General features: G+C 47.9%; 1 protein-coding gene across 1 annotated transcript; it reads left to right on the top strand.

The window, feature by feature from the left end:
• The first annotated feature begins 3,618 nt into the window (after nucleotides 1–3,618).
• Nucleotides 3,619–24,750, top strand: PSMD11 (proteasome 26S subunit, non-ATPase 11). Its single transcript, XM_040536485.1, has 14 exons — nucleotides 3,619–3,787; nucleotides 5,607–5,708; nucleotides 10,945–11,069; nucleotides 13,988–14,059; nucleotides 14,429–14,486; nucleotides 16,380–16,574; nucleotides 17,223–17,367; nucleotides 17,620–17,680; nucleotides 19,282–19,344; nucleotides 20,190–20,315; nucleotides 20,894–20,929; nucleotides 22,048–22,099; nucleotides 23,060–23,202; nucleotides 23,333–24,750. Exons 1-13 carry the CDS (start codon nucleotides 3,697–3,699, stop codon nucleotides 23,200–23,202), a joined length of 1,269 nt encoding a protein of 422 aa, XP_040392419.1. The 5' UTR covers nucleotides 3,619–3,696; the 3' UTR covers nucleotides 23,333–24,750.
• The last annotated feature ends 532 nt before the right edge of the window (nucleotides 24,751–25,282 follow it).

The following is a 25,282-nucleotide window of genomic DNA, read 5'->3' as shown; positions in this document are numbered from 1 at the left end:
CTTTTCCCTTTTCCTCCCTTTTCTCCCTTTTCCTTTTTTTCTTTTTTTTTCCCCCCCCTTTTTTTTTTCCCTTTCCCTTCCTTTTCCCCTTCCCTTTTCCCCTTCCCTTTCCCCTTCCCTTCCCTTCCCCTTTCCCTCCCTTCCCTTCCCTTCCCTTCCCTTCCCTTCCCTCCCTTCCCTTCCCTTCCCTTCTCCCTTCCCTTCCCTCTTCCTTCCCTTCCCTTCCCTCCCTTCCCTTCCCTTCCCTTCCCCTCCCCTCCCCTCCTCCCCTTCCCTTCCCCTCCCCTCCCCGCCCCTCCCCTCCCCTCCCCTCTCCCTCCCCCTCCCCTTCCCCTTCCCCTTCCCTTACCTTCCCCTTCCCTTCCCTTCTTTTCCCTTCCCTTCCCCTTCCCTTCCCTTCCCTCCCTTCCCTTCCCTGCACTTCCCTTCCCTGCACTTCCCTTCCCTGCACTTCCCTTCCCTGCACTTCCCTTCCCTGCACTTCCCTTCCCTTCCCTTCCCTTCCCTTCCCTCCCATTTCTCTCTTCCTCCATCTCATTTTTCTTCTTCCTTCTTTTTCCTTCTCCCTCCCCTCTCCCTCCTCCCTCCCTCTCCCTTTGCCCCCCAGGACAGCCCCCAGCCCGTAGCCCCGCAGGCCAGGGGCACGCTGGGGTCAGGACACTCCAGGCCCACACTGCACCGTGCACACTTGTGCACCAAACCACACGTGTGCGCCGCACGTTTCAGCACATTCACTGCACGTGTGCCTGCGCGTGCATGTGCAAATCACACACGTGTGCATGCATACATGTACACACACCATGGTGTGCATTTGCGTGCACGTGTGCAGCCCCCACGTGCACACCACCAGCTGCACATGCAAAGCCCACCTGTGTGCGTGCACACACCGTTCACACACCATGCACACATCATGCACACACTGCGCACACACTCGTGTGCACACACCACACACGTGTTCCACATGCACTCACACACACCCTCATCCTGGGTGCACCCCAAGGGGGCCAGGGAGCAGGGGCAGGAGGACAAAGGGAGCAGCAGGGACACACACGAGGCCGTGCTGATGGTGTCCCCTGACCAGACCCAGGAGCATCCCCACAGCACTGCCCACTCGGGCCTGCGTTCACTCTGGTCCCTACTGACCCACAGGATGCTCTCAGAGTGCATTCACACTGGGGGCTGGCGAGGGAGGAGGGAGAATGTGAGCAGCAGAGAAGGAAAATGCGAGTGTTTACCCTGCAGTTAAATATTTATTTGAGCCAGCAGCTGGCTGGGAGCTCAGGCAGGCACTTCCAAAAATAAAAATTGGGGAAAAAAGAACAGAGAAGTTAAGGGGTGGAAGGCGTTAGGGGTGGCAAAGGAGCGGGGCCCCTGCCTGGAGTCCAGCACCCCGAATCACTCGTTTGCAGCACCCTAAGGAAGTGGGTGCCTGGGTGCTGCCCACCCCCCTCACCCCCCCACCCACCCCCCACCCCCCCACGGCTCTGTGTCCCCCCCCACGGCCGTGTCACCCGAGCCACCCCAGAGGCTGGTGTCACCCACACAGCTCACCCCTGGGTGCTGCGTGGCTCTCCCCCTCTATTTCCTCTGCTTTTGCTCAAAAAGCACCCAAGTCAAGGCTGCCTTGTGCTTCAGGTTGAACAAAACGTGCCATGAACCCAAAACAGCACTTTTTAAAAGAAATATCATTACTGTTATTACAGAGGTTGAAGCGTGGGGCTGCGGTCGCCTCTCGCAGCGCTCACGGCTCCGTGCCTTTGCCTGCACCACCCTCTGGTGCCGGCAGCCTTGGGCTGGCTGCAGGGTGCTCATCGCAACGGCTGTAGTCCCAAAACCCACGTTTGGGGTTTTTTGGGAGCTACGCCCGCTAATTAAATCCAGGACGATCCCAGCTGAAGTGCTCCATGTCAGCAATGAAGCAGCAAACCCTTCCCGCGGGTTGCACAAGGACAAAGGGATTTTTTCATACGATGAGCAAATGGACGGGTCCGTGGCTAGATGGATGCAGATGGGTTTGGGATGCCTGGTGCTCCTGGCCATGGGATGAGATCCCAGAGCTTTGGTGGACTTGTGGCATCCCCCGGAACACTGCTGGAGACATCAAGCAGCGGGTGATCAATCAGAATGGGGTTTCCTCTTATGGATTATAGGTTATGAGTTATGGATTATCAGTTATAGGTTATGGGTAATGGGTTACAGGTTATGGGTTATAGGTTATGAGTTGTGGGTTATGAGTTATAGGTTATGAGTTATGGATTATCATTTATAGTTTATTGGTTATATGTTATGAGTTGTGGGTTTTAAGTTATGGTTTATGGGTTATGAGCTATAGGTTATGGGTTCAGCCCCATTTTGGGGGTTACAATACAGCAATCCCGGGCTCATTTCATCCCACACCACTCCTGGGTGCTCCCTGAGTCCCCAGAATGGCTGTGGGGTGGGGGCTGCCCATGGTGGGAGTCACTGTCCCTGGGGGGCTCTGTGGGCACCAGGCAGGGCAGCGGATAGGGACAGAGGCAGGGGTGGGGGTGGCCGGTTTTGGGGCCATGCACAACCGATTCAAGGGTGCCGCCAACAGGGCGGCCATGGTGGGGTCCCTATTAGGAAGCACCCACTTCCCATGCTCTTTAGAGGTGACAAGTCCCCAGGGGCAGGGTGATGGCCTTCCCCCCACAGCATAGTTTGGGGCCGAAGGGACCTTAAAGGTTCCCCGGGCAGGGACCCCCCACACCAGCCCAGGCTGCCCCAGCCCCATCCAGCCTGGCCTTGGGCACCTCCAGGGATGGGGCACCCACAGCTCCTCTGGGCAGCCTCGGCCAGGGCCTCACTGCCCTCAGGGTGAAGAGTTTCTCCCTGATATCTCTTTGCAATCTCCCCTCTTTCATTTTTAAGCCGTTCTCCCTCATCCTGTCACCGCACCCCAACGAAGAGTCCCTCCCCAGCTTTCCTGCAGCCCCTTCAGGCCCTGGCAGGCCCCTGTGAGCTCTCCCTGCGGCCTTCCTTTCCCCAGGCCAACCCCCCCCAGCTCTCAGCCTGGCCCCACAGTGGAGCAGCTCCCCCCCTGAGCCCCTGAGCCTCTGAACCCCTGAACCTCTGAGCCCCTGGGCCTCTGAACCCTGAACCCCTGAGCCTCTGAACACCTGAACCTCTAAACCCTGAACCTCAGAGCCCCTGAGCCCTGGAGCCTCTGAACCTTGAACCCCTGAACCTCTGAGCCCCTGAACATTGAACCTCTGAGCCCCTGAGCCTCTGAACCTCGAACCCCTGAACCCCTGAGCCTCTGAACCTTGAACCTCTGAGCCCCTGAGCCTCTGAGCCCCCGAGCCTCTGAACCCTGAACCCCTGAACCTCTGGGTCTCTGAACCTTGAGCCCCTGAACCCCTGAGCCCCCGAGCCTCTGAGCCCCCGAGCCTCTGAACCCCCGAGCCTCTGAACCCCCGAGCCTCTGAACCCTGAACCCCTGAACCTCTGGGTCTCTGAACCTTGAGCCCCTGAACCCCTGAGCCCCCGAGCCTCTGAGCCCCCGAGCCTCTGAGCCCCCGAGCCTCTGGGCCTCCAGCCCCCCCCGCACTCCCTCCCTCCCAGGACTACACCTCCCATCACGCCACGGGGCGGGAAAGGAGGCGGGGGGGGAGGCGTGCCCGCGGGGCGGCCGCTTCCGGGCCCGGCGGCGAGGCGCAGTGAGGGAGCCGTAAGATGGCGGCGGCGGCGGTGCTGGAGTTCCAGCGCGCTCAGTCCCTGCTCTCCACCGACCGCGAGGCCTCCATCGGCATCCTGCACTCCATAGGTGAGGCCGCCGCCCGCCGCCGCCTCCTCCCGCCGGCCCCGGCCGCCCTCCGCCGCCCGCCGCCGCCCGCCGCCGCCGCCTGCTGACTCACCGTGCGGCGCCAGGCCCGGCCCCGGCCGCCCCCCGCTGCCCGGAGCCCCCCCGGGCCTGGAGGCCTCGGCCCCGGCGGGAGGCGCTGCGGGGGGCGGCCGGCCCCGGGGTGCCACCTGTGGAGCCGGCGGGCGGCAAGGGGCGGCGGGAGGGGGGGGGGGGCCGGCACCCCGGGGCGCCGCTGCCCGCCGGGTGTGGGGTCGGGGTGCGGGGGCCGCGGGGGCCGGGAGCCCCGCTGGGGGCGGCTGTGGCCGTTGGTGCCGGTAGGGCTGTTGGAGCGGCGCGTTTAAAGGCGGAAAGTTTGGGGGAGGCTTCGGCCGTGCGGGGCTGGGGCTGTCAGCCGGCGCTGAGGCAGGTGCTGCCCGCGGGGCCGGGCCGGGCTGGGAGCGGTGCTGAGCGGGGCTCCGAGCCGGGAGGGCTCGGGGATGCCTGGAGCAGGGGTGCGAGGGAGCGACCCTCCGCTTGCTTAACGTGCACGCCGCCAAAAAGGTGCCGTGAGCTGCGGTCATCCTCCTGCGCCCGGCGAGTGAATGGCTCCTAGTGCCTGTGTTAGACCTTGGCGTTCGGAGTGCTCCGCGGTCTCTAAAAGTTGCTCGTCCCCCTCGGTGTTTCTCTGGTTAATTAGTAGGTGGTGCGCTCAGGGCTGTCGGTGTGCCTGCAACTTTCTGTCCGGTCCGGCGCAGCGGGAAGAGCTCGTGGTGCCCGTGGCTGGGAGTCGGAGCTGTCCAGAGAGCGCTGCCTCGAGACGTCCCTGCTTGAGAGACGTTTCTTTGCTTTTGGTGCTGCACGTACGGAGTTCTGGGCACGGAAAGCCGTGGTCCCTGCTCTGGGGCAGCGCAGAGGATTTCAGTTCCCTCTGTAGTGCTAGGTGACAGCCGTGTGGCAGCAAAGACTTTAGCTTTATTTGTTCACGTAGAAGCTGAGCTCGTTCACCTGCGCAGGTGATGCTGGAGGTGAACATTTACGCAGCAGCAGATCGCAGAGTATGTTGTGAGCGGGGTGTATTGTTTTGTGGATAAATTATACGAAACTGATGTTGTGCAAATAGAGGCTTGGTGTTGCTGTATCACAGCTGACCCTTTTGTGTACCTCAGAGCCACAGTTACTCATGTTGGCACCCAGCATCGTTCGGTTTATCAGGGTTTCGTGTGGGAGAGAATATTGACTCTTGCAGTGGGTGTTAAAAGCAGCGATGGTAGCACCTCCCTGCTACTGAGCAAAGAGGGCAAACGCACTCTGTGGATCCAGAGTTGTTGTCGTGCTGTGTTTCGAGCAAGGGATCCTCGCAAGTTGATGCACGAAGCGGCAGCATTGTAAATCCTGATACCAGAATACGCCGTTGGAAATCCTGTTAAATTTCTTTTATTTGGTTTTGTAGCTTCAGTGGGAAGAGGGTCTGTTGTGTGGTGGTGTTCTTTTGAAATGAAACTTCAACAGCTGGACGAGCTTAGTGGGACTACTTCAAAACTTAGACAATATTCACATTGGAGAAAGCAGTCGTATCTATCAGCTGGACTAAAGCCTCGGTGAAGTATAGATCGACTGCTGTTTGTAAGCGCTGCATGTAAGCTTTCCACATAATCTGCTTTCCAGATCTGGTAGCCCAAGCTGAATTCGCTGTTGCCTGTTATAACAGTTACTTTCTTGGTGCCTTTCCAAGAGAAGACCGGCAATGATTATCTTCTAACTGAAACGGCATTAAAGGTAACTTTTTTCTGCTTTTTTCTAGTGAAACGCGATGTCCAGGAAAATGATGAAGAAGCGGTGCAAGTCAAAGAGCAGAGCATCCTGGAGCTGGGATCGCTGTTGGCCAAGACCGGGCAGGCAGAAGGTGAGCCTGAAATAAGTAACTGAGGTATCGGGTGAGAGGTATGTACGTGGAAGTGAACGCAGTCCACGCAGGTAACGGGACAGAAGTAAAAGCAGGTTTAGGCAGGAGATGTTACGTCTGGTGAGAGGACAGAAACTTAAAAAAGTGAGTAGATAAACAGCATAAAATATTAATCTCATGCTTCAAGGCCCAGTGTTCTAAAAGATTGCTGATGCGTTGGAAAGTTTAGTTCATGACCTTTTGGCATGAGGCCGCTTTAGTATAAGTATCTAAAGTTTTGTTCAGTTGTCATGTATGCAGCGAGACGTTTCTCTGGATTTGTTTTTAAACATCTCAGAGCCTTGCTTCAAATTGGAAATATTGTCCAAAAAACTCCTTTCTCACCAGCAGCTTCTTTCTCAATTGATTTATCTGCTGAAGCATTACATCAGAAAATGCTTGGCCAGCTCCGCGCAAGAGCAAGACTTGACAGTCCTCCTATTGTGACCATGTGAAAGGACAGAAGTGGAGAAAAGTTCTCTGTTCGGTGACTTTTGAGTAGGACCTCTTTTTGTGTCTTCTGTGTCCTGGAAAGCTTAGGGCGGTGTCTGTGCTACTTGGTACTCAGCAGTTTTATTTTGTTTCTTTTGCTGAGGAATGGTCTTGCCTTTCTGGAGCACCTTTCACCTCAAGTGTTTTAGGAGCTGATACACCACATCCGTACAAAGAGCGTTCTGTCTACAGCAGACAGTTGGCCATGGTATAGCCCTGCACTGTTCTAAGTATGCCTGACAATAAAACAGAACGCGAAGTGAAGCATGCGTGCCTTTAACAAACTGAAACTGGATGGGGAAAACAGGCCAGCAGAACCTTTAACCAAACTGAAATTCAGCTGGGACGCCAAACCTAGCGTTGGAGTAGTTCACAGAAAGCAGTGTAAGGTCTTGGATAACAGCTGGTCAAAGATTGCAGCTTTGTGTTTATTCTGAAACTCATGCTGGGTGTCCTACTCTCCAGTCTTTGTAAACGTATATTTTGACTTGGTCATTTAGCTGATCAACCCACGTCTGCATGTGTTGGAGCGTTCTGGACACTGATCCCTGGGTGATTTGCAATTGAACGGCGCTTGGGACAAAGTAGATGACTTGTGCTTAGAGCTGGAAGCAAAGGTGCTGTGTGTCTCACCTGGCTGTAGATGTCCACGTCCGATTTCCTAGTGTGGGCTGCCTTTATAGTCAGTGGAGGAGAGAGAGGCTGTTCCAGCACACGATTCGTCTCATCCTGCAGTAAGAATTTAGAACAGGAGAAATGCTGTGGAAGTGCCTGTTCCTCTCACTGGATAGTACAGGACCTCAGGTTGCTCAGCTCGGGTGCAGGTGTCGGTGCTGTACAGGAGTCCTGTGCACTCTGATGTTTGCTTCTGTAAAGGTAATGAGGCACGGCTTTGCTCCTGCTCCAAGGGAGATGTGTATTCTTGGGCTAAAAAGGGAGGAAATCACCAAAAGAGTGTCTCCACGTAAATGATCTGATGCGCAGATCATTTTGATGTGCAGAGGTTTGCCGAAGCCTGAGAAAAGTTCTCTGAGGTGCCCAATGGCCTCCTTACTGTGGCAGGATTTGGGACGTTTTTGAGTTGAAGCTTGACTCTTACAGAAGAATGAAGAACTTCATTCCATCCTCAGGGGATGGATAGCCAAAAGATTTTTAAGGGGAAGGCTGAGCAACTGAAAATGACAACGTTAATTCATCAAAACCATTTTTTTCAGAAGGAAATGGAGTTGGCAGCATTAAGAAGCCGGTTGTGTATACGTAGATCAGCGTGAGATCACCATGTTGTGCTTTCTGGAGCTTTGTGGTGAAGCTGGGGGACAAAGAAAGGAGGTGGTGCAACAGCGTAGAAGGGTGCTAGACCTGTGGGAAAGACACTGGCACCTTCCCTTCCTGTCTGCTTCCTGGGGTGTAGTGTGCTGGTAGGAGAGACAGGCAGGCAGGGTCAGCAACACCTTCCCCAGGTACAACTGTTCACAAGGATGCTGGCGACAAGCAGGCTCAGATCTTTATGTTGAGCAGGAGTGAATCTGGTGCTGCCAAGCCTAACAAGGACATTTTTGAGAGTGCAGTTTCTGGCAGGAATAAAATAGATCTCGTTGTGAATCTCGCTGCCTACATTTTAGTTTTAGCTGGTGGGATTTCTTTGGTGGGTTCTAGGTATAGCTCAGTGGCTACTTCCAAGTGATAACCAGGAGATGGACTCGATGATCCTTATGGGTCCGTTCCAACTCGTGATATTCTATGATTCTGTGAACTTCCAGAGGTGAAAGGCTCTGGGAGTTGCAGCCTGTGGAAAAAAATCAGCAGTTTGGTTGGTAGGGTTTGGAAATTGTAACTGCCCTCCCACTGTCTGGCTGAGAGCGTAAAGCAAATCTGTAGTTTTTAGAGGACTAATCTCTGGTGAACTACGGCCTTTGTGTTGTTGTTGTTTTTAAAAAACAACAAATTACTGCCTTTATCTGCTTGATAGAGATCAAGGATTCAACTGAAGGATTAATCAATTTGTTTAAACAGGTCTAGATTTTATAGCATTGCTTAAAACCGTGGGACTGGAATAACTCTCAGATCAGGAATTGAGGTGCATGGCATGTTAGCTTGTGGAAGCACTTTCTCCGAGGCTGAAAATCAGAATTCATTTTCCAGGGCTGCTGCTCATCAATTCTCTAGAGCTGTCAATCACACCCCTTTTACCAACCATTGCGTTCATTTAAAAAAAAAAAAAATCCTAAAAATAGTTGACAGTTGCATTGTTGGGAAAGAGAAGTTTCTGTGGGAACTTTCAGCTTGCATGCCTGAATGGGGTCTGCAAAATGCGTGGATTTCCTAGCTGTTGACTTAGAATCTGTTGTCTAGTGAATTCCCGAGCAGCTGTTGAGCAAGTCAGTAGGAAGGTAAGTACTGCAGTATATTTCATGTGGTTTTCCCTTCTTTTCTTCTGAAGTTCCTTTCCTTTGCCGAAGTGCGTTCAGCACTAAAACGAGCGTAATCCCATCGGTCCTGAGAAGCTGGCGTGGGGCAGCGGTGCGCAGTGTGGGGAGCGGTGCCTCGCCTTAGCTGAGAGTCGGTGGACCTCGGAGGGAGCCTGGCTGCCGTGACGAGGAAGACTGGAAAGTTCTTAGTCACAGAGCTAGCGGATAAGGATGCAGGGCCGTGACCAGTTCAGCGCTGTGTTTTCCAGTGCTCGTGGTAGTTGCGCTGGGGAAGAACACAGGAACCTGCTCTTAGGCAACTCCAGCTCTGGTGCTGCTCCTCTCCCAAGCCCAGCGGGCTGATCGGGAGCTCGCCTCTCAGCTCCCAGCAAGAGAAGGGACGTTTGGGAGCAGCTCTGCGCAAAAGCGATGTATTTAGCGTGCTGTGACGTTGGAAGCTGCTGCCTGTTGCTGTCGTGGCAGTTCGTTCACTGTTACGTGAAACAGTTGGTGAAGAATGTTTAGCTTTTCTTTAACTTAAAATGATTAGGGTTTACACGCGTGAGTGGTATTGCAGGTTGAATGGTTCGCGGTGTAACGTGTGTCCTCAGGATGAAGTGGGGTGGTTAAAATTGTAGCCTGTCATGGGGCAGTAGGTAGAGTGTTCCTTGTTGAGTAAAAGCCGAGTGCTGATTAAAACTGTGCGTCAGTGGGGCTTAATCTTCCTGAAGTAGCAGCACCTTGGTGCTAGAAAAACCTGCCCATTCATTTTTAAACATAGAGGAAGTAAAAAATTTTTTATGAAATCTTAGACGTGGCAGTCAGTGTCTTTTTTTGTTTGCTTGTTTTACAAAATGTGAGTGATTCATTATAGAAAGGGTCATGATTTCTTACGCTGCTGTTTGGAAAATAAGGCTCCTGTGAGAATAGAGAATTATAAGTTTCATTTGTTTTAAAACTGCGCTTCCAGATGTGTAAAAATGTCAATACATCCCCGTGAGCAACTGGGATGGAACACTGAGTTCCGTCTCTTAACAGGGTAGGAAATGCAATTTTATTAGGTTTGATTAAACTTTTAAATAGTTTGGAAAAAGAAATAAAAAAAAACATTACCAAGATGTTCTTATAGCCTAATTCTTTTGCATTAATGCTAAATGAAATAGGAACACCTTGTTGTCAGCCATTTTTATTAGAATCTTTCAAAACTGAAATTCTGTTGATGTTCCTCCAATGGCCTAGTTGAAGTAAAATTATGCTAGTCTAGTTTTGATTCTGATACCAATTTGGTATAGGATATATTGAGGGTTTCTGATGCATTTATTACAAGTTTTGTTTATTATTTTTTTTTACTATGAAATCTCGTAAAGAATCAGTCTTGATGTCTGGGTGAGACTTGAAATTATAGGCCGTGATTCTAGCACGCAGCCCCACGACTTCGTGAGTCAGCACTGAACCATGCACTGGCACGGTGCTGCGCTGCTGCAAGTGTCATCTTCCATGTAAATGTAAATAGTCATCAGTCTGACCTGTCACGACGGGCCGCGTGGTGTTTATCACAGGAGGAGACTTCCAGCTTGTGCTGTGCAATTCCGACACGTAACTCCCTTCTGCTTCCCGGAGCGCTGGGTCCTGAAACTGCTGTGACACTGACTGCTGCTTCCCTCTGCGCTCTAGGAATGATGTTTTTAGTGTATTTCACCATAAAGAAAGCCTTTTCCTTTCTTAGCTTGAGACTAGCTCTATAACTATATGCTGGACTGGAGACTAGGAGAACAGAAAGCTAGTTAAGCTAGCTGAGATCTAATTAGGTAATGTGGCTAGTCAAAGTGTTAACTGTCCTTTTTTCAGCAGTGGAATGTATCTGACGTGCTAGGGTTCTCTAAGTATGGCAGAGGAAAACTTCAAACTGTGAGTCAATAAAAACATACTTAAACTATAAACTCCATTGCCCATTTTATAGAAAAATCTCAAAGCATTTAACAGGCGCTTACATTTTTAAAACGTGCCTGAGGCACCTACAAATGGTGTTATAATTGGGCGAGCTGAAGTAACGGGAAACGTATGCTGTGTGGGTAAGACCAGAACCCAGCGGTCACCCTTGCCAGTCCTCTTGTTTACTGCGGGGCATTCCTTCAGGTGACGTTTATCACTCTTTTCCTGTAAGTGATGTTGTGAGACTGCTATAAAGTGCTTGGTATAATAAATATTGCCGTGTATAGGCGTGTCAAGCACTCCAACTGCAGTGTAACTTCTGGCTGTGTGGTTGTATTTCATGACTTGGTTTTTCCTGTTCGCAGAGCTGGGAGGACTTCTGAAGTATGTCCGACCCTTCTTGAACTCCATCAGCAAAGCAAAGGCAGCCCGCTTAGTCCGATCCCTGCTCGACTTGTTCCTTGATATGGAGGCAGCAACGGGACAGGAGGTGAGATTTAAATTTCAGCAATAATCTGTTCCTCAAAAGCCTTCAGCATCATTACCTGACCTACTTTATTTCACACTGAAGAATTATTCGTGTCAGGAAACCTTCATTTAATGCATTTGGATATATTCTATTAATAAAACATTAGATAATTCAGTTCACTCATAACCATGCTTGTCTGCAAGCCTCGTCTTGGTGGGGTCTAGGAGTAACTCTCACCCCGAGAATTTTTCAAAAATTTGTGTTGTTTGAAATTAGGTTTACACCTAATAAAGCATTAGTAATATTCTGTAATGCGATTAGTGTTCGGGATGTGAGAGGTGAGATGTGCTGTACATGTCCCAGGGAGCTCAGTCTAGCGGAAAACTGGGGCAGTGTGTGATGGCACGGAGCTAGAGAAGGGAGTGTTCAAGGTCTGTTCATGAGTAGGTGGGATTAGAAGATGGCATTACTTAGCATCTTTCAGCTGGAGACATGAAGTTGCATTGTATGGGGACACAGTGTGGTGGTTGTTTCATTCTACAGAGAGCTTCTGAGGCGTAGGAGTTACTCCTGAAGTGGGAGTGGAAAGCCTTTTGGAGCAACCAAGCGTAAACTACTTCCAGTGAATGAACTTTTCCACTAGGAAACCCGTGGAGTGTAAGATAGGCCGCAGTTAGGATTTACTTCATTCCCTGTAGGTCCCTGGAATTTGTTTTTTTCTGTTGTCCAGTTGACTTGTTGGTTAGAGGGAATGGGAGAAGGACAGGAGCAACGTGTAAATGAGGAGGAGCCGCTTACAGGTGGTGTTAACCTGCAGTACTGTAGGGCTGTACCGTGGCTGACCCACCAGAGCAGGTAGACAGAAAGGGAGCTAGAAAGGAGGTGAGCAGTGTGTTAAGGACACAGCCCACATACCACTGTGCACGCAGCGACTGACGGGTTACAGTCTTGAAGAGGATCTGCCGCGTTACGAGGCAGACGGCATTCTTCTAACCATGTTGTCACAGAAGTATCATCCTGGAGTTCAGGTAACACAGCAAATGTTCTTCATAAGCTGTTCAGTTCTTGTGGCTTGTGTGTACTGTAAACAGTGCCTGACAGAATCTTTGCCTCTCTTCTTTAACAGAAAAGGTTAAGGGGAAGCAGTGTAGGATGTGCAGGTAAGGAGAGAACCCCTTAACGGGTTGGGGAAAAATGAGTGGCTTCAGACCTTTTTTCTGAAGGTAACTTGAGGTAAATGATATTTGAATGCAGTCCCAAAAGGTGGCATTTTATGGGAGGAGAAGAACTTGGAGTAATAAAGATGGAGACAGTTAGCCAAAATAGTCCCTTTCACACATATTCAGAAGCCAAACCCAAAACCTTAAGGAATTGTAACACCGTACCTGTGAGGTTCTTCTTGTGGTATTCCTGAATATGTTTAATACCTCAGAAATGTTCGGAGGGATATTTGCTTCCCCAGTGTAAAGCATATGAAGAAGACTCCCAAGAGTCCAGTAAAGCAGTGAAATTAGAGACTCCTAATGCTCAAGCTATCACTGTGCAATAAATTGCAATTTCATAATGGCTTTTCATAAGCTGTCCTCATTTAATAAGAAGTGACAAGGAGCTGACAAGTCCTGCAGTGTAGTACAGCTACAGAGCTGCTCCAGAAAGAACTGTGATCCAGAGGCTTTGGAAAAAGGCATTTCTGAACCTAGCACTGCAATATTAATTATTATGTATAACGGCCCAGTACTACATTGGCACCCTCTTCTAGTTAGGGCAGAAAGAAACTGCTTTATGCGTTGCAGGAATCTCATCAATCTTAAGAAGAAGCCAGTAGGCTGCTTTACTCTCCTTTGAAGCAATAGATAAAACATCCAGTGTCACTTACTGATTCCTGGCACCTAACTTGTTTGTAAACAGTGGAGCCCAGGCATCTCTGCTGCTTTATACTACTGAAGGACACCCATGGTCTGACGTATTTAAGCCCTAAAACACATACACTTCATTTTCCTCTTTATTTGTAGAGCAATTGAAAATGCAGTTCTCTGTGTTGCCAAATGAAATAGTGCAAAACATGACTGGAAGAGACCTCGAAGCCTTTTAGGCCATCCCTTGCCTAAGGCAGAATCAGTTCTCATGTACCCAGATGTTGTTTCAAACAAACCCCCAGACGCTTAAGAAATACTCCTAGGATTTCACCAGTTAGAATTACTGGTGGAACTTGGGAAGCCAAATCTTTATTTTCATATTTCAGTGTGGGAGGGTTGTCCCTGGTGGTCAGAAAAAATTACTGGAAGCGAAATGCATTAGAAAAGCCATGAAAGAAGGTGGTCTGCTTTTTGTTTGTTTGTTACAATTGAAGCTTAGACTAAACCTTAGTTTGCCTTCTGAATTTTACTTTCTCTTGCAGTACTGCTGTAAGTTGTATAATACAGTGAACAGAGTTGCAAGGTGCAGGAAGTTAGTCTAGCAAGCAGAATATGAAAATATTTAAAGTAAACTCTAGCCATTCTACCTCATTTTGTGTAACATTTCTGGGAGCTTAAATTCTGCTGTTAACACGATGCAGCCTGAGGCTAAAGAATATTGTGTGTGGTTACCAGCGAGTATTTGTTTAATAGAGGTGCTTAGCATTGTGCTACTGAACTGCAGTTCTTGTCAAACTACACCTTACCTGGGTAATACTGAAGGCGTGGTTCATCGAGACACTTGGGGTAGGCATTAATGATGAAGGCTGTTATCTAATCTCCAGGTTCATTTTAAAATAAAGCTATTTTGAGATTTAGCAATGCTGCTCTTGAGACTGGAATGACTTACTTCCTTAACCTACGTTGTGGAGATTTAGGCTGTGTTGTATTTCTGTGTTGCTTTGTAGGAAATGATTGAGCCATACTGCTGTTTTAAAGAGGGGCAGCAGAAAGCTTTACAAATTTCTTTCTGCTCCCTTTAAGGTTGACCTGTGTTTAGAGTGTATTGAATGGGCCAAATCAGAGAAGAGGACTTTCCTACGCCAGGCTCTGGAGGTATGTTACATTGTGCATCCCAAACGTGTGTAATAGCATTTCCCCTGTATCAGATTTAATAACAGGAAAAGTAGAGAAATTCTAGTGTGTTGTCCAGATCTTTGTATGTGCAGTAGAAGGCCAATAGTGATTATACTGAATGCTAGTGACTCTTGTCGATATTCGAGTAGACAGGATTTTACCCACCGTATTTAGTTCTAGCCAGTTGTTCAAATGGTAGATCTTGCAGAATTGGATCACGTGATGTAATGAATACAAACTAAGCTGGTGAATTTTGTGCAGATAAGAATATAAAACTTAATTTTACCAAATAAACCTGTACTACCTTTCTCTGGCTTTCCTCACAGCAGTTCCTTTTCTGTTCTCCAGGCGAGGCTGGTCTCTCTGTACTTCGATACCAAGAGGTACCAAGAAGCACTGCAGCTAGGTGAGTCTCCCACTAGGTGGCAGTGGTAGTTCTCTGCTTTGAAATTAGTTTAGAGGCTGTCAAGGGAAAGGACCAATTACGTCATGTTCTTTGATAAGTTTTGTAGGACTCAGACAATAATTTCCTCAGTGCTGTACCAGGTCTGCCATTTTTACTATAGTGTGGCAATAAAAGCTTCAAGACACCTCTTCATTGACATCATGTGTTCATTTCAAATAATTCTGGAAGCAAAGGGGAATTGTATTCAGTTGAAGCCATCAGGTTTGTCTCCTGCTGTAACATACGTAGTATAGTGCTGTGGTCAGAAAGCAGCTTTCTTTGGCTCACTCAAAAGCTGCCCTAATAAAAATAGTAGTAATGCCAGGAAATGGCAAACCTCTGAGGATCCAACTAGACAAGCTCTTGTGAAGCAGTGTAAAGGCTTTAAGAATTTGCTTCTATACCACCTGAGATATGGTAATTAACCATGTGAACTCTCCTGCTCTCCTGCAAAGCAGAGTAAAGCAGGTCATCTTACACAGCCCAACTCCCTTTGGTGCTTTACAAATGCTCATTTTGCAAATGACTGCAGTGATGTGAGAAGAGGTTTAAGCTGGCTAAAGGGTATTTGTACGGAGCGCTCTACCAGCTCAGCGTGCGGGTATGAGCAGGGATGAGAGATGACTGCACTGACATGAACAGAAGTGCTCACCTGGGCAGTCGTGATGCTTCACCAGGGACCCATAAGTTCTTAAACAGCGTGGCAGCAAGAGCATGTGTCATGTCCAGAGTCACCTGGGTGGCTTGTATCCGATCAGAATATAAAGCTATCTTAAGTGCTCTGATACACGGAATTCAATATCAAGTTAGAATTAGTTCGCATGTGGATGTGTAATGACCTCAGGTTAAGCTCATCCAAGTTCACACGCCAAAGCTATGCTTAATTAACTTAATCACTTGAGTGATGGTGGTACAGCTTGGGAAGTTGAGAAGGCCTTTATGTATAGGGCATCCTCTCTGAACACTCTACCAAGATAGCAGTGTTTTGGGCTAGCATTTCTTTGTGGCTGGCCAAGAAGACATGATTATGTCTGCAGCGGAGGGGAGTAGACGCAAGAAAGAGCCCCTACATCGTGTTTCTAGAGAGGCACTGTTCTTCTCCACCCCGCTGTATGTTTAAGCTATGTTTTTCAGCTTCTAAGTGCAGCAAATGAGGATAAAGTTCTTGTCTCTGCTTGCCCTAAGTTGGCTCTTCGGCTTGTAGGGGGAGAAGAAAGGGGGAAACTTTCCTCTAAGGTTGGCTCTTGCTGTCCTCACAAGGCTTTAATGTGACAGTTTATCTAGGTGTTTCTTAGGCTACCTGTTCCTACCTCTTTAATTTGATCTGTAGCTGTCCTGTGCTTAAAACATTCCTTCCTCATCCCGTATTCTTAGGATTTGCTCGAAAATCCCCAGGTCTCACCCTAGGGGAATGATGCAGGAACGGGCAGTACTTCTGGTTTGATTGGAGCTCTGAATGTGAGTGGTAAATCATACTGTCATCTGGGGAAGGTGTAACAGAGTGACAATTTGAACTGCACAACACGTCCTTGACTTTCTGTTGAGTGTCTGCTGCCGATGATGAGGTGGCAGAGGCACCCTGTCCACATACCCAGCTATTCTCACTGCCCTCTTCTACCTCTAGCACAGAACTGGTTCATTCTTCTCCAACTCTGGATTGATGCTCAATTGCTATTATTTCCTTTCCTTTGTTTCTTCTTGGAAGAACAGGTTGTGTAAGCCTAACCTCCCTTCCTCAACGCCAGTACTGCCTGTGGGGGAAGAAGGGTGTCATCTGGAGGGAGCTGGTTTGTGTAGTCAATGGTAGCAGATGTGGAGCAGCTTACAAAGGTTCTTGTTCTTCCCCACTGCTAGGCTCCCAGCTTCTTCGGGAATTGAAAAAGATGGACGACAAGGCATTGCTGGTAGAAGTGCAGCTGTTAGAAAGCAAGACTTACCATGCCCTGAGCAATCTGCCAAAAGCAAGAGCAGCTTTAACCTCTGCACGGACTACAGCCAATGCAATCTACTGTCCACCTAAACTGCAAGCAGCGTTAGACATGCAGTCAGGTAAAGCCCTTCAGGAGAAGGGGAGAGTCTGGGACTTGTCACAGTGCATCAGTTGACTGATACTTGCTCTTTCCTGAGTGAAGCATAGAATGGGACCTCAAGATACTCAGTAGTCTGCCCAGCTGCCTCAAGGCAGGATTAGCTATAATTACATCGTTCCTGGCGTATGTTTATTCGTCCTGTTCTTGAAAGCTTCCAGTGGTAGAGGGTCCATAAACTCCTTAGGCAGTACAGCATTACACCTTGTTAATGTAAGTGTAACATTGTTCCTGGTCACATTTGCAGGCACTTACCTGAAGTGCCCCAGACTTGTCTGTTGTAACTAAAACTCCTTTGTCTGTCAACAGTGCCTAGAAAATGAGATAAACAATGGGGGCAAATGAAAGTCCCAAGGGAAACAATAAGGGGGTGTTGACCATATTTAGCTACATCCACAACTTTGGTGGTGGTTCTTTATGAGTTTGCTACCCACTGTCCTCAAGAGAGGACATGGATGTTCCTACAGAAATGAGGTAAATGGCAGCACAGAAGGGAAGGCTTCCTTTTACTGAAGTGCCAGATGAAGCACTGGGCAAGCAAATCATTCTGTCTTCGTCCAGTTACATTTAGAATTAACTCTGATGCTTGCCTGTTTGTTCCTCTCAACAGGTATTATCCATGCAGCAGAAGAGAAGGACTGGAAAACAGCCTATTCATATTTTTATGAGGCGTTTGAGGGATATGATTCAATTGACAACCCAAAAGCCATCACCGCCCTGAAATACATGTTGCTGTGCAAAATTATGCTTAACATGTACGTGGCAAATGGTTCTGCAAAGAATGCTTCCTACATTTAAATGGGAAAGGCTTTTTGTATGTAAGACTACGGTAATGAAAGAACTAAATCAGACAGGCTCGGCTGTTTGTCTTTGTTTATGAACTATTCACTGGTTCTGATATAACATTATTTGAACTTTAGTTGAATTGGGAAACTTTGAGGCACATGGAAATTTAAGCTGGCCATGTTGTTGAACAGATACTCTCTTCCCTTCCTTCCCCTCTCTAGCCCAGAAGATGTGCAGGCATTAGTGAGTGGAAAGCTTGCTCTGCGGTATGCGGGAAGACAGGTAGAGAAACTTAATCCTTTCTATCTTCCTGTTATCTCTGAGAATATTGTGTTACTGTGTCAGATCTTTTCATACCAAAATATCCTACGCTTCTGAGTATCCTGAACAAGATCCAGAACTGATTAAATTACCATAAATCAATTGACTTCAAAGGGAACACGGTGATTTTTCACCACCTGAAAATCTGACCCTCTCACTTCATTTTCTCTGTTTTTCTCCTCCCTGTTTTCTTCATGAAGTTCTAAATGCCTTGTGGTGTACGGTACTCATCTGAACCCTCATCAGCTGCTGCAGCCATGAATCTGATGTATTTAAATACGAGCTGTTCATTGTTTTTACTTGTGTTGTAGCAAGGCCTAAAAATCCATTCATAGCAGTGAGGCTGAGCAGCTTGAGACCTAGATGACTGTAGGGTGGAAGGCAGGCAGCTGGGGAGTTGTTAAATCAACTGTTTATTCTAATGTTAACTTGCCAGCCTGTGAATGCCACCCCCGTATTAAATCCAGGGATGCTTATGTTAAGCACAGGGCCAAGAGCCAGGTGTGCCAGGGTCTGAGCCAAGCTTACGTGCTGATGCCCTCAGTGGCTTTGGTCTGCCAGCTATTTGCTTTGACGCAGGAGCTAATACCCACCTACCTCACAAAGGATTGGGGAAGCTATTTGGTAGAGGAGGATGAGGTCAGTGAGCATAGGTGCATAGAAAAGAGTCGGAAGTAGGGATATCCCTGCGTTATCCCTGCTGGATCACAAAGGGCAGCTGTGGCCCTGCTTCATCCTCTTCCCCCGGTGACAGCTGAGTTGGAGGTTTCTTTTCAGAGCACCGAGGGCTCTTCCTCTCCATGGAGGAAATTTCAGCTGTTCCCTGCACTGTCCTCCTGAGACAACAGTGACCACAAGTTTGTGCAGCAGCTGTGGAAACTGAGCTTAGGGAGCAGAGGGAAAGTGGACAGACAGTCTTGGGGGCAATTCACTGGGAGAGATGATAACAGAAGCGTGGGCCTCATGTACCGCAGCCACTGGGCTGACCTGTTTCTAGTGCGCTTGTGTCTCTCACCACGTGGAAGCTATTGTTCCAGTGGGGTTACTATTCTATTTAATATCAGTATGGTAGTTTGGTGGTGGCTGAGTCTTCTGCTTTGTTTCTGCAAGTGCTGGGTAGACAAGAAACAGTTTTCCAATGCTGTTGGTGATAGGGTGTTGGTAGCAGAGGCAGTGCTGAAGGGGAGAAACACAGCTTAAGGGCTGAAAATGGCCCCGTTTGTTAAGCAAGTGTGCAGTTTCCTTAACAATTGTATCAACGTTGCTCCCAACCTGCAACCTGATAGGACCTGCAGCTGGTATTCTCAAACCTTGCAAAACTTGAGTTCTTTGCTGCCATAAAGCTGACTTCATGCTGTGTCCTGCAGCTGTTCTGCAAGTTCTCCTTTTTAGCAGCTGTTCTTACTCTTCCTACGTGGAAGTAAAAGTGACATGGCTTTGTAGCAAAAGGAACATTCCCTCTTTGCTTCTTAAGCACGTCTTCGGTATGCTGCACAGTTGGCATAATAGCACTGAGAGGAGAATCTGGAAAAATAACCTTCTCTCATTTTCTTTCTTTGCAGACAGAAGCATTAAAATGTGTGGCACAGGCCAGTAAGAACCGATCGCTGGCAGATTTTGAAAAGGTGAGTCAGGAGAAAGAAAATGGGAAATGGCTAGCCGAAGCATTCAGAAGTACCTGAGTGGAAAGTTGTAGGAGCTGCTACATCCCACAGCAGGAAGCTGTAACAACAAATGTTTGTAGAAAGCAAATACTTTAGGCAAATACTTTAGGCTAGACATCAGGAAGAGGTTCTTCACCGAGAGGGTGGTTGCACACTGGAACAGGCTCCCCAGTGAAGTAGTCACTGCACCAAGCCTGTCTGAATTTAAGAACAGATTGGACTGTGCACTTAGTCACGTGGTCTAAACTTTTGGGCAGACCTGCGTGGTGCCAGGAGTTGGACTTGATGATCCTTATGGGTCCCTTCCAACTCGGGATATTCTATGATACTCCGTAATACTCAACTGGTTTATTTTTTGCAGCATGGGGAGTAGTCGTCTGCTTGAAACTAGATTTTTCTGGTTTCGAAGAGCCAACTCAGAACCAGTTTCCTGTAGTTCTGATGCTGTTCACTGGGATGTGTACCTTCCTAAAAGTTTTCCTGGGTGTTCAGCAAGAACATTACAAAGAGAAAGGGGGGGATTCCTATGCCAGGGAATAATCCTATCATGCTGATTCCTGAGTGTCAACCAGAGATTTTTCTGACTTGCTAAGCTCCAGCGGTGTAAAGATGAAAGATGCTTGCTGCAAGGTGCTTGAAAGACTTAGGCTGTGGTGATCTCCTGGCCTTCCAGCTAAGTTATGGGATTAGATTAGCCACTGATACTGTACAGGGCAGGGAGGGGAGGCTATTTTATACTCAGGGGACGTGGAGGACAGGAGGCCTGTCACTACCTGAGTGATCTGTTTCCACTGTGTCTTCTTCAGGCTCTGACAGACTATAAGGTGGAGCTCAGGGACGACCCCATCATAAACACTCATTTGGCTAAACTCTATGATAACTTATTGGAACAGAATCTGATCAGAGTCATCGAACCCTTCTCCCGAGTACAGGTAAATGTTCCATCAAGCACACCAAAATGCTGGCACCTCTGTCCCCTTCTGTTGGTGTTTAACTGGATGAACGACTTGTTTCCATGCAGAATGCTTTTTACTCATTGCTGCTCAGCACATCCACAGCTCAAGGACTCATCAAGTTCAGCTGAAAGATGATGAGGAAAGGGTTGAGGGGAACTTTGGAAACCATATTCCAGAATCGTACTTTCCACCTATTTCATTTATATACGGTGAAATGTGGACATGCTTTTACCATTGAAGGGAACAGTGTTTGGCTATTAAGGGCTCTTTCAGAGTGTGGGTAAAGCTGCAGTAATCTTGGAGAAGAAATGAGTTATTTCATGTTTCACAGTGAAGTGGCTCTAGGTGTCTGGCTCATAGCTAGTCAATCTTCAGGTGCAATTAGATATGAAATCTGAAGGACATGAAGCTGCAAAACAGAGAGAAACATTGTAGATTGTAGGCCAGAGCGTTTACAGACCCTTGACCTGTTGTGTAGATAAGCCCCATACCTCAGTGTTGTGTGTCAAAGGTACAGCTAAAGATTTATTTAACTCTATTAATCTCTCTTATAGATTGAACACATATCCAGCCTTATCAAGCTCTCAAAGGTAAGAACATTACTAGAAATCAGTGACATGTCTTAAGAGGGCAAAGGAATTGAGGTCAAATGGCATTTGCCACCAGGAAATAAACATAGGCTATTAAACCCAACAGGTCAGCTCCATAGCAGTTACCTGCAAATACCGCTCTTGGGGATTTAACTTTAACGTGGACAGTTCCCATGGGTTTCATTCCGTGTGTTACCATTTACTTTTTATTGGAGACAGATTTTCCCCTGCAGTAGTAACAGCTCATGTCATGATCAGCTCAGTCTTCCCAGTTGAACTGCATTTAATCCTCATGAGCATGCCCAGAGGAATTTGTTTAGACCCTTAAGATGTAGGATCCAGCTAATCAGTGATTGAAATTTCATTAGGGATGCGTATGTCACACTGCCCATTGCAATAACTGCTTTAAAGACAATCCCAGCCAGCTTAAATCTTAGGAAAATCCACTGTAGCCTCCAGCCAGTTGCATCCCAAAGTGCTTTTGTCCTGTAGTATCTCTTTTAAGATCAGAGGTCTTAACTGTTGTGAGCTCCAGCCTTCCAGGTTGTTCCATGAGCTGTCTTCCTTTTTCGCCCATGCAGGTCTTTTCTAGTCTAGCCCTTGGTGTTCAGCACATGCCTAGTAATGAGAGTAAAAGCTGGACTGCAGCTGGTTCTTAACTACAGCTGTGTGTCCCCTGTCCAAAGAGTGCAAGAGGAAGAGCCGCCTCCTGTGGGGCCATGCCTCGCTCTGAGCAGGAGATTGTCTCAGTACTGAATGGCTTAGCTGAAGCTTGGCCAATACTTGACTAAATATTTGCTGAACCAAGCTAGAATGCTCCTAATGGTAATGCCTGTATGAAGACAGATGCACTTTCTTTAGTGGAACAAAAGGGCAAGACGTCTTGGTGCTCTCACCATTAAAAGCTACTGCTTAATTTCCTATGTCACCTAAAGCATATGGCAGTACCAAAGCAGCGTGCAAGGAGAGATCTGTCCTGACATCATGTTCCGTGGTAAAATAGCTGCTTTCAAACAGTGCTTGTATCTTCCTAGGGATGTTGAGTGTGGACCAGCAAAAATCATATTTCTTTATATAGTTCTGGGAGACTTTTATTTTTTTTTTTGCTTCAATTTCAGGCTGATGTAGAAAGGAAACTGTCACAAATGATCTTGGACAAGAAATTTCATGGTGAGTCTCTGCATCCTTCAGTCTTGACTGCCTTGCCACCCATGGCCAGGTCACGTATTAAAGCTTTGGGTAGTCTCCTCTTCATCACCGTGCCTTTGAACTTGTTGGAGTGCTCTGCTCTGCTTCTGACAGCAGGCATGCAGGTTAACAGGCACTGTGGGAAGAGTACGTACTGGTGGATTCTCTGTTACTCTGTTGTCATTAAGGTTATTCTATTGCTCCTTTCTTCTGCCTTGATTAATCTTGAGGGTTAATTTCTCACAAATCAGAAACCACACTTTAGTCCTTGCTTCCTGCTGCTGCATCCAGGGACAGTTATGAGATCTGCTGGTGGGCTGCGTAGCAAATATGCGCTGTTCTGCCTTGGAAGTTAATGGCATATGTGGTCACCTTTCCCTGCTGATGGTTTGGGTTTGTCTGGGACCACAGGGAGCTGCTTTTCTAATTCACCCTCAGGGAAGAAGCTCTGTTCTTGTTTACATTGTCCCTGGTGTTGATTTAGAAAGCCCTCTTGATCTGGCTGAGCAAAAAGGCACATTGCTTAGAGAGGAGCTCAAAAACGGCAGAACTCAGCTGCAGTGCCCATCTGGCACCTGGAAATAGTTTAATTATAAAATGGCTTCTTTGCCTTGCACCAGTGTCTGTTGTGCTGAGGCATCCTGCAGGGCACAAGGGCCTCGAGCAGGAAGGTAGCAGTCAGGGAGTGTGCAGTACTGAGCATCTCCTCGGTGTGATTTTGGGCCCTTCTCCGGGCTGTTTCTTTTTGGGTAAACTACCGCTAATGCAGTCTGGGCAAAATCGGTCAGCTAATCTAACACAGCACATCAGCCCCTTCCAAACCTGGTGCAGCCGACTGGATGTCTGTTAGGTAGATCCTTGAATGCCCGCTGTCTAGAAGATGAGATCTGACAACGTGATCCATCGAGCGTTACAGTGGTAACTGCAGCTTTGTGTCCGCAGGCATCCTTGACCAAGGCGAAGGAGTCCTGATCATCTTTGATGAACCCCCAGTAGACAAAACTTATGAAGCTGCCCTCGAGACTATTCAGAATATGAGTAAAGTAGTGGATTCGCTCTACAACAAAGCCAAGAAGCTAACATAGGTGAGTGGGCGCAGGAGCCAGAGGTCGCAGCTGCTCTGGACCTGCCGCTTCTCCCAGGCCAAGGTGCGTTTGTGTCCTCGAGGCTTGTTTTCTTTCCTCCTGATTGACGTGGCTCTGTTTTCTTTTGCAGAGTTGAATTTGCTAGCTGTCATTTGGAGAGTGTGTGTGACAGGAGAGTGAAACCTTTGGGAAAATGTTAGGAGACTTTTTTCTTTGTTCTACTTTTCGCTCGGAAAGTTTTTAAACTTCCTCATCCGGTGCATCTTGTATTCCATACGATGCGTGTTCCAGTTTCCATGTAATCTTTACTGGCCGAACTTTGTATCTGGGGGGGGAATATTGTTTAAACAAAGAGGGTATTCTAAATAAAAGGAAAAAGGCTTACACTACCTAAACATGTGCTTTCCACTTCCTGAGGGATGTCAGAGAGTTAACCAGGGACAAAGTTTTGTTACCGATAGGTGCCCAAAACAGTTTGTTTCATCTCTCCCTCTACTCTGAAACCCGAGACTTACTGACGGTGTATAAGCAGCCAAGTTTATTCCATTTGTACTGAACCAAAAAACCCGAAATGTACAGACTGCTGGTTTATTTTTAAATCTTAAGTAAGGCCTCAGATCCCCTCAAAAGCAGCTCCACAATGATTTTCCTGAAGGCTTTCGCACCTGAGGAACCTGCTTCAGAATTGTCATTGTGCTGTGCTGGCCCAGACTGACCTCATGCAGCCAAAAACTGAGAAGCTGCTGCCACTGTCGAGACCATTAGGCCAGTTTCTAATAAAGGGAACAGCGCAGGTTTCCCCGGGAGGCCTGCATTGCATGCTCTTGTTTTAAAATAGACTAGATTTTAAATGTTTTAACTCTTCCCCCCACCTGCATTGGTAGGAAGAACAGGTGAGCAGGCGTTCCCCAAGAACTCGCCTCCTCGCAGAGCCGAGCCCAGGCCGGTGTCCGGCGGGTTGGCGAGCCGCTGCCCGGGCGCTGATCGGGCTGGCGATGTTTACCTCCGCTGTGGAGCGTTTCTTTTCAGCATCCGATGTGAGACAGCTTGGCCCTTGTGGAATGACCTAGCGCAGTTCTTGCTGGGGAGCTTCCTCGTTACTGTTCCCAAGTAATATATGTGGGGGGTGGAGCACAGTGTATTCCAGCATGTTTCATTTTATGGTGAGATTACTAGCTAGGGTTTTAATGCCATTTGGGCAGTGTAAGCTTCTGCATCTCTGTCCTGCTAATTTTTATTTTTCCTTTCCCTTCTGTCTCCCTTTCTCTTTCCCTTTCCACGTTTTCTTACTAAATTTATATTTTGTAAAAGGATTCTGTTTTATCAGGAAATATTTTGCCTTCACACTGAATCTTAGACTGGCTGATTTTTCTGCTTTCTGTTCACATTTTAATCTCTTCACCATTTTTTTTTAAAACTTTCCATCTCATCCAGTCAGTCACTGTTTGGGTTTTTGGCACCATCAATATCAAATGTACAAACGGTTCTTGCTAACCAACACCAGGTATATCTGATGTTCAGATGAGTTCCAATAAAATAATTTTTTTTTCAAAATCTGTCTCCTGTCTTCAGCTGTTGAGGCAGATGAAGTGCATGTTTGGTGCAATTGCTCTTTTCGCTTAGGGAAGGGTGGCTTGCAACGCAAGCTGTGCATCTGTCCAGAGCTTATAAAAGCATCTTCAGTGATTTCTGAGACAGAGTGGGACAGGGGACTGTGTTTTAAGCAGCATCACTGAAGTTTTATGGAATGTTACCTGTTCTTGCAAGTTTGAGTTTTACCAAATGACGTGATTTTTTTTATTACTATTGAGGTGAAAAATCAATTACATCTGACCTCTTGCACCTTGAAAATGCTCTGATGCTGTGTTAGTGGAGAGAGTCAAACTGTGTGTAACGGTGCAGTAGGTTCATGTTAAGGCTAGAGAAGATCTTAAGACTTAGTCGAACTGATACAAAATCCTGGTTTTCACGTGTGAAGCTCATGCCTCCATCCCCGACACTGCCTGGTTGAATGGATGCAGGTCTGCATCGGCCAGGAAAGAAACCTGGCTTTTACGTGAAGGCCTCAAGTGCTGGGAAG

This window comes from Cygnus olor, chromosome 25 (assembly GCF_009769625.2).
Source record: "Cygnus olor isolate bCygOlo1 chromosome 25, bCygOlo1.pri.v2, whole genome shotgun sequence".
NCBI lineage: Eukaryota > Metazoa > Chordata > Aves > Anseriformes > Anatidae > Cygnus > Cygnus olor.
This window is presented reverse-complemented; position numbering and strand designations above follow the sequence as displayed.

Excerpts from the sequence above, each read along its gene's own strand:
- PSMD11 (XM_040536485.1), top strand. The coding sequence starts at position 3,697 with ATGGCGGCGGCGGCGGTGCTGGAGTTCCAGCGCGCTCAGTCCCTGCTC. Across the intron at positions 5,709-10,944 it reads CAAGACCGGGCAGGCAGAAG|AGCTGGGAGGACTTCTGAAG; the intron begins GTGAGCCTGAAA and ends TCCTGTTCGCAG. Across the intron at positions 17,368-17,619 it reads TGCAAAATTATGCTTAACAT|CCCAGAAGATGTGCAGGCAT; the intron begins GTACGTGGCAAA and ends TCCCCTCTCTAG.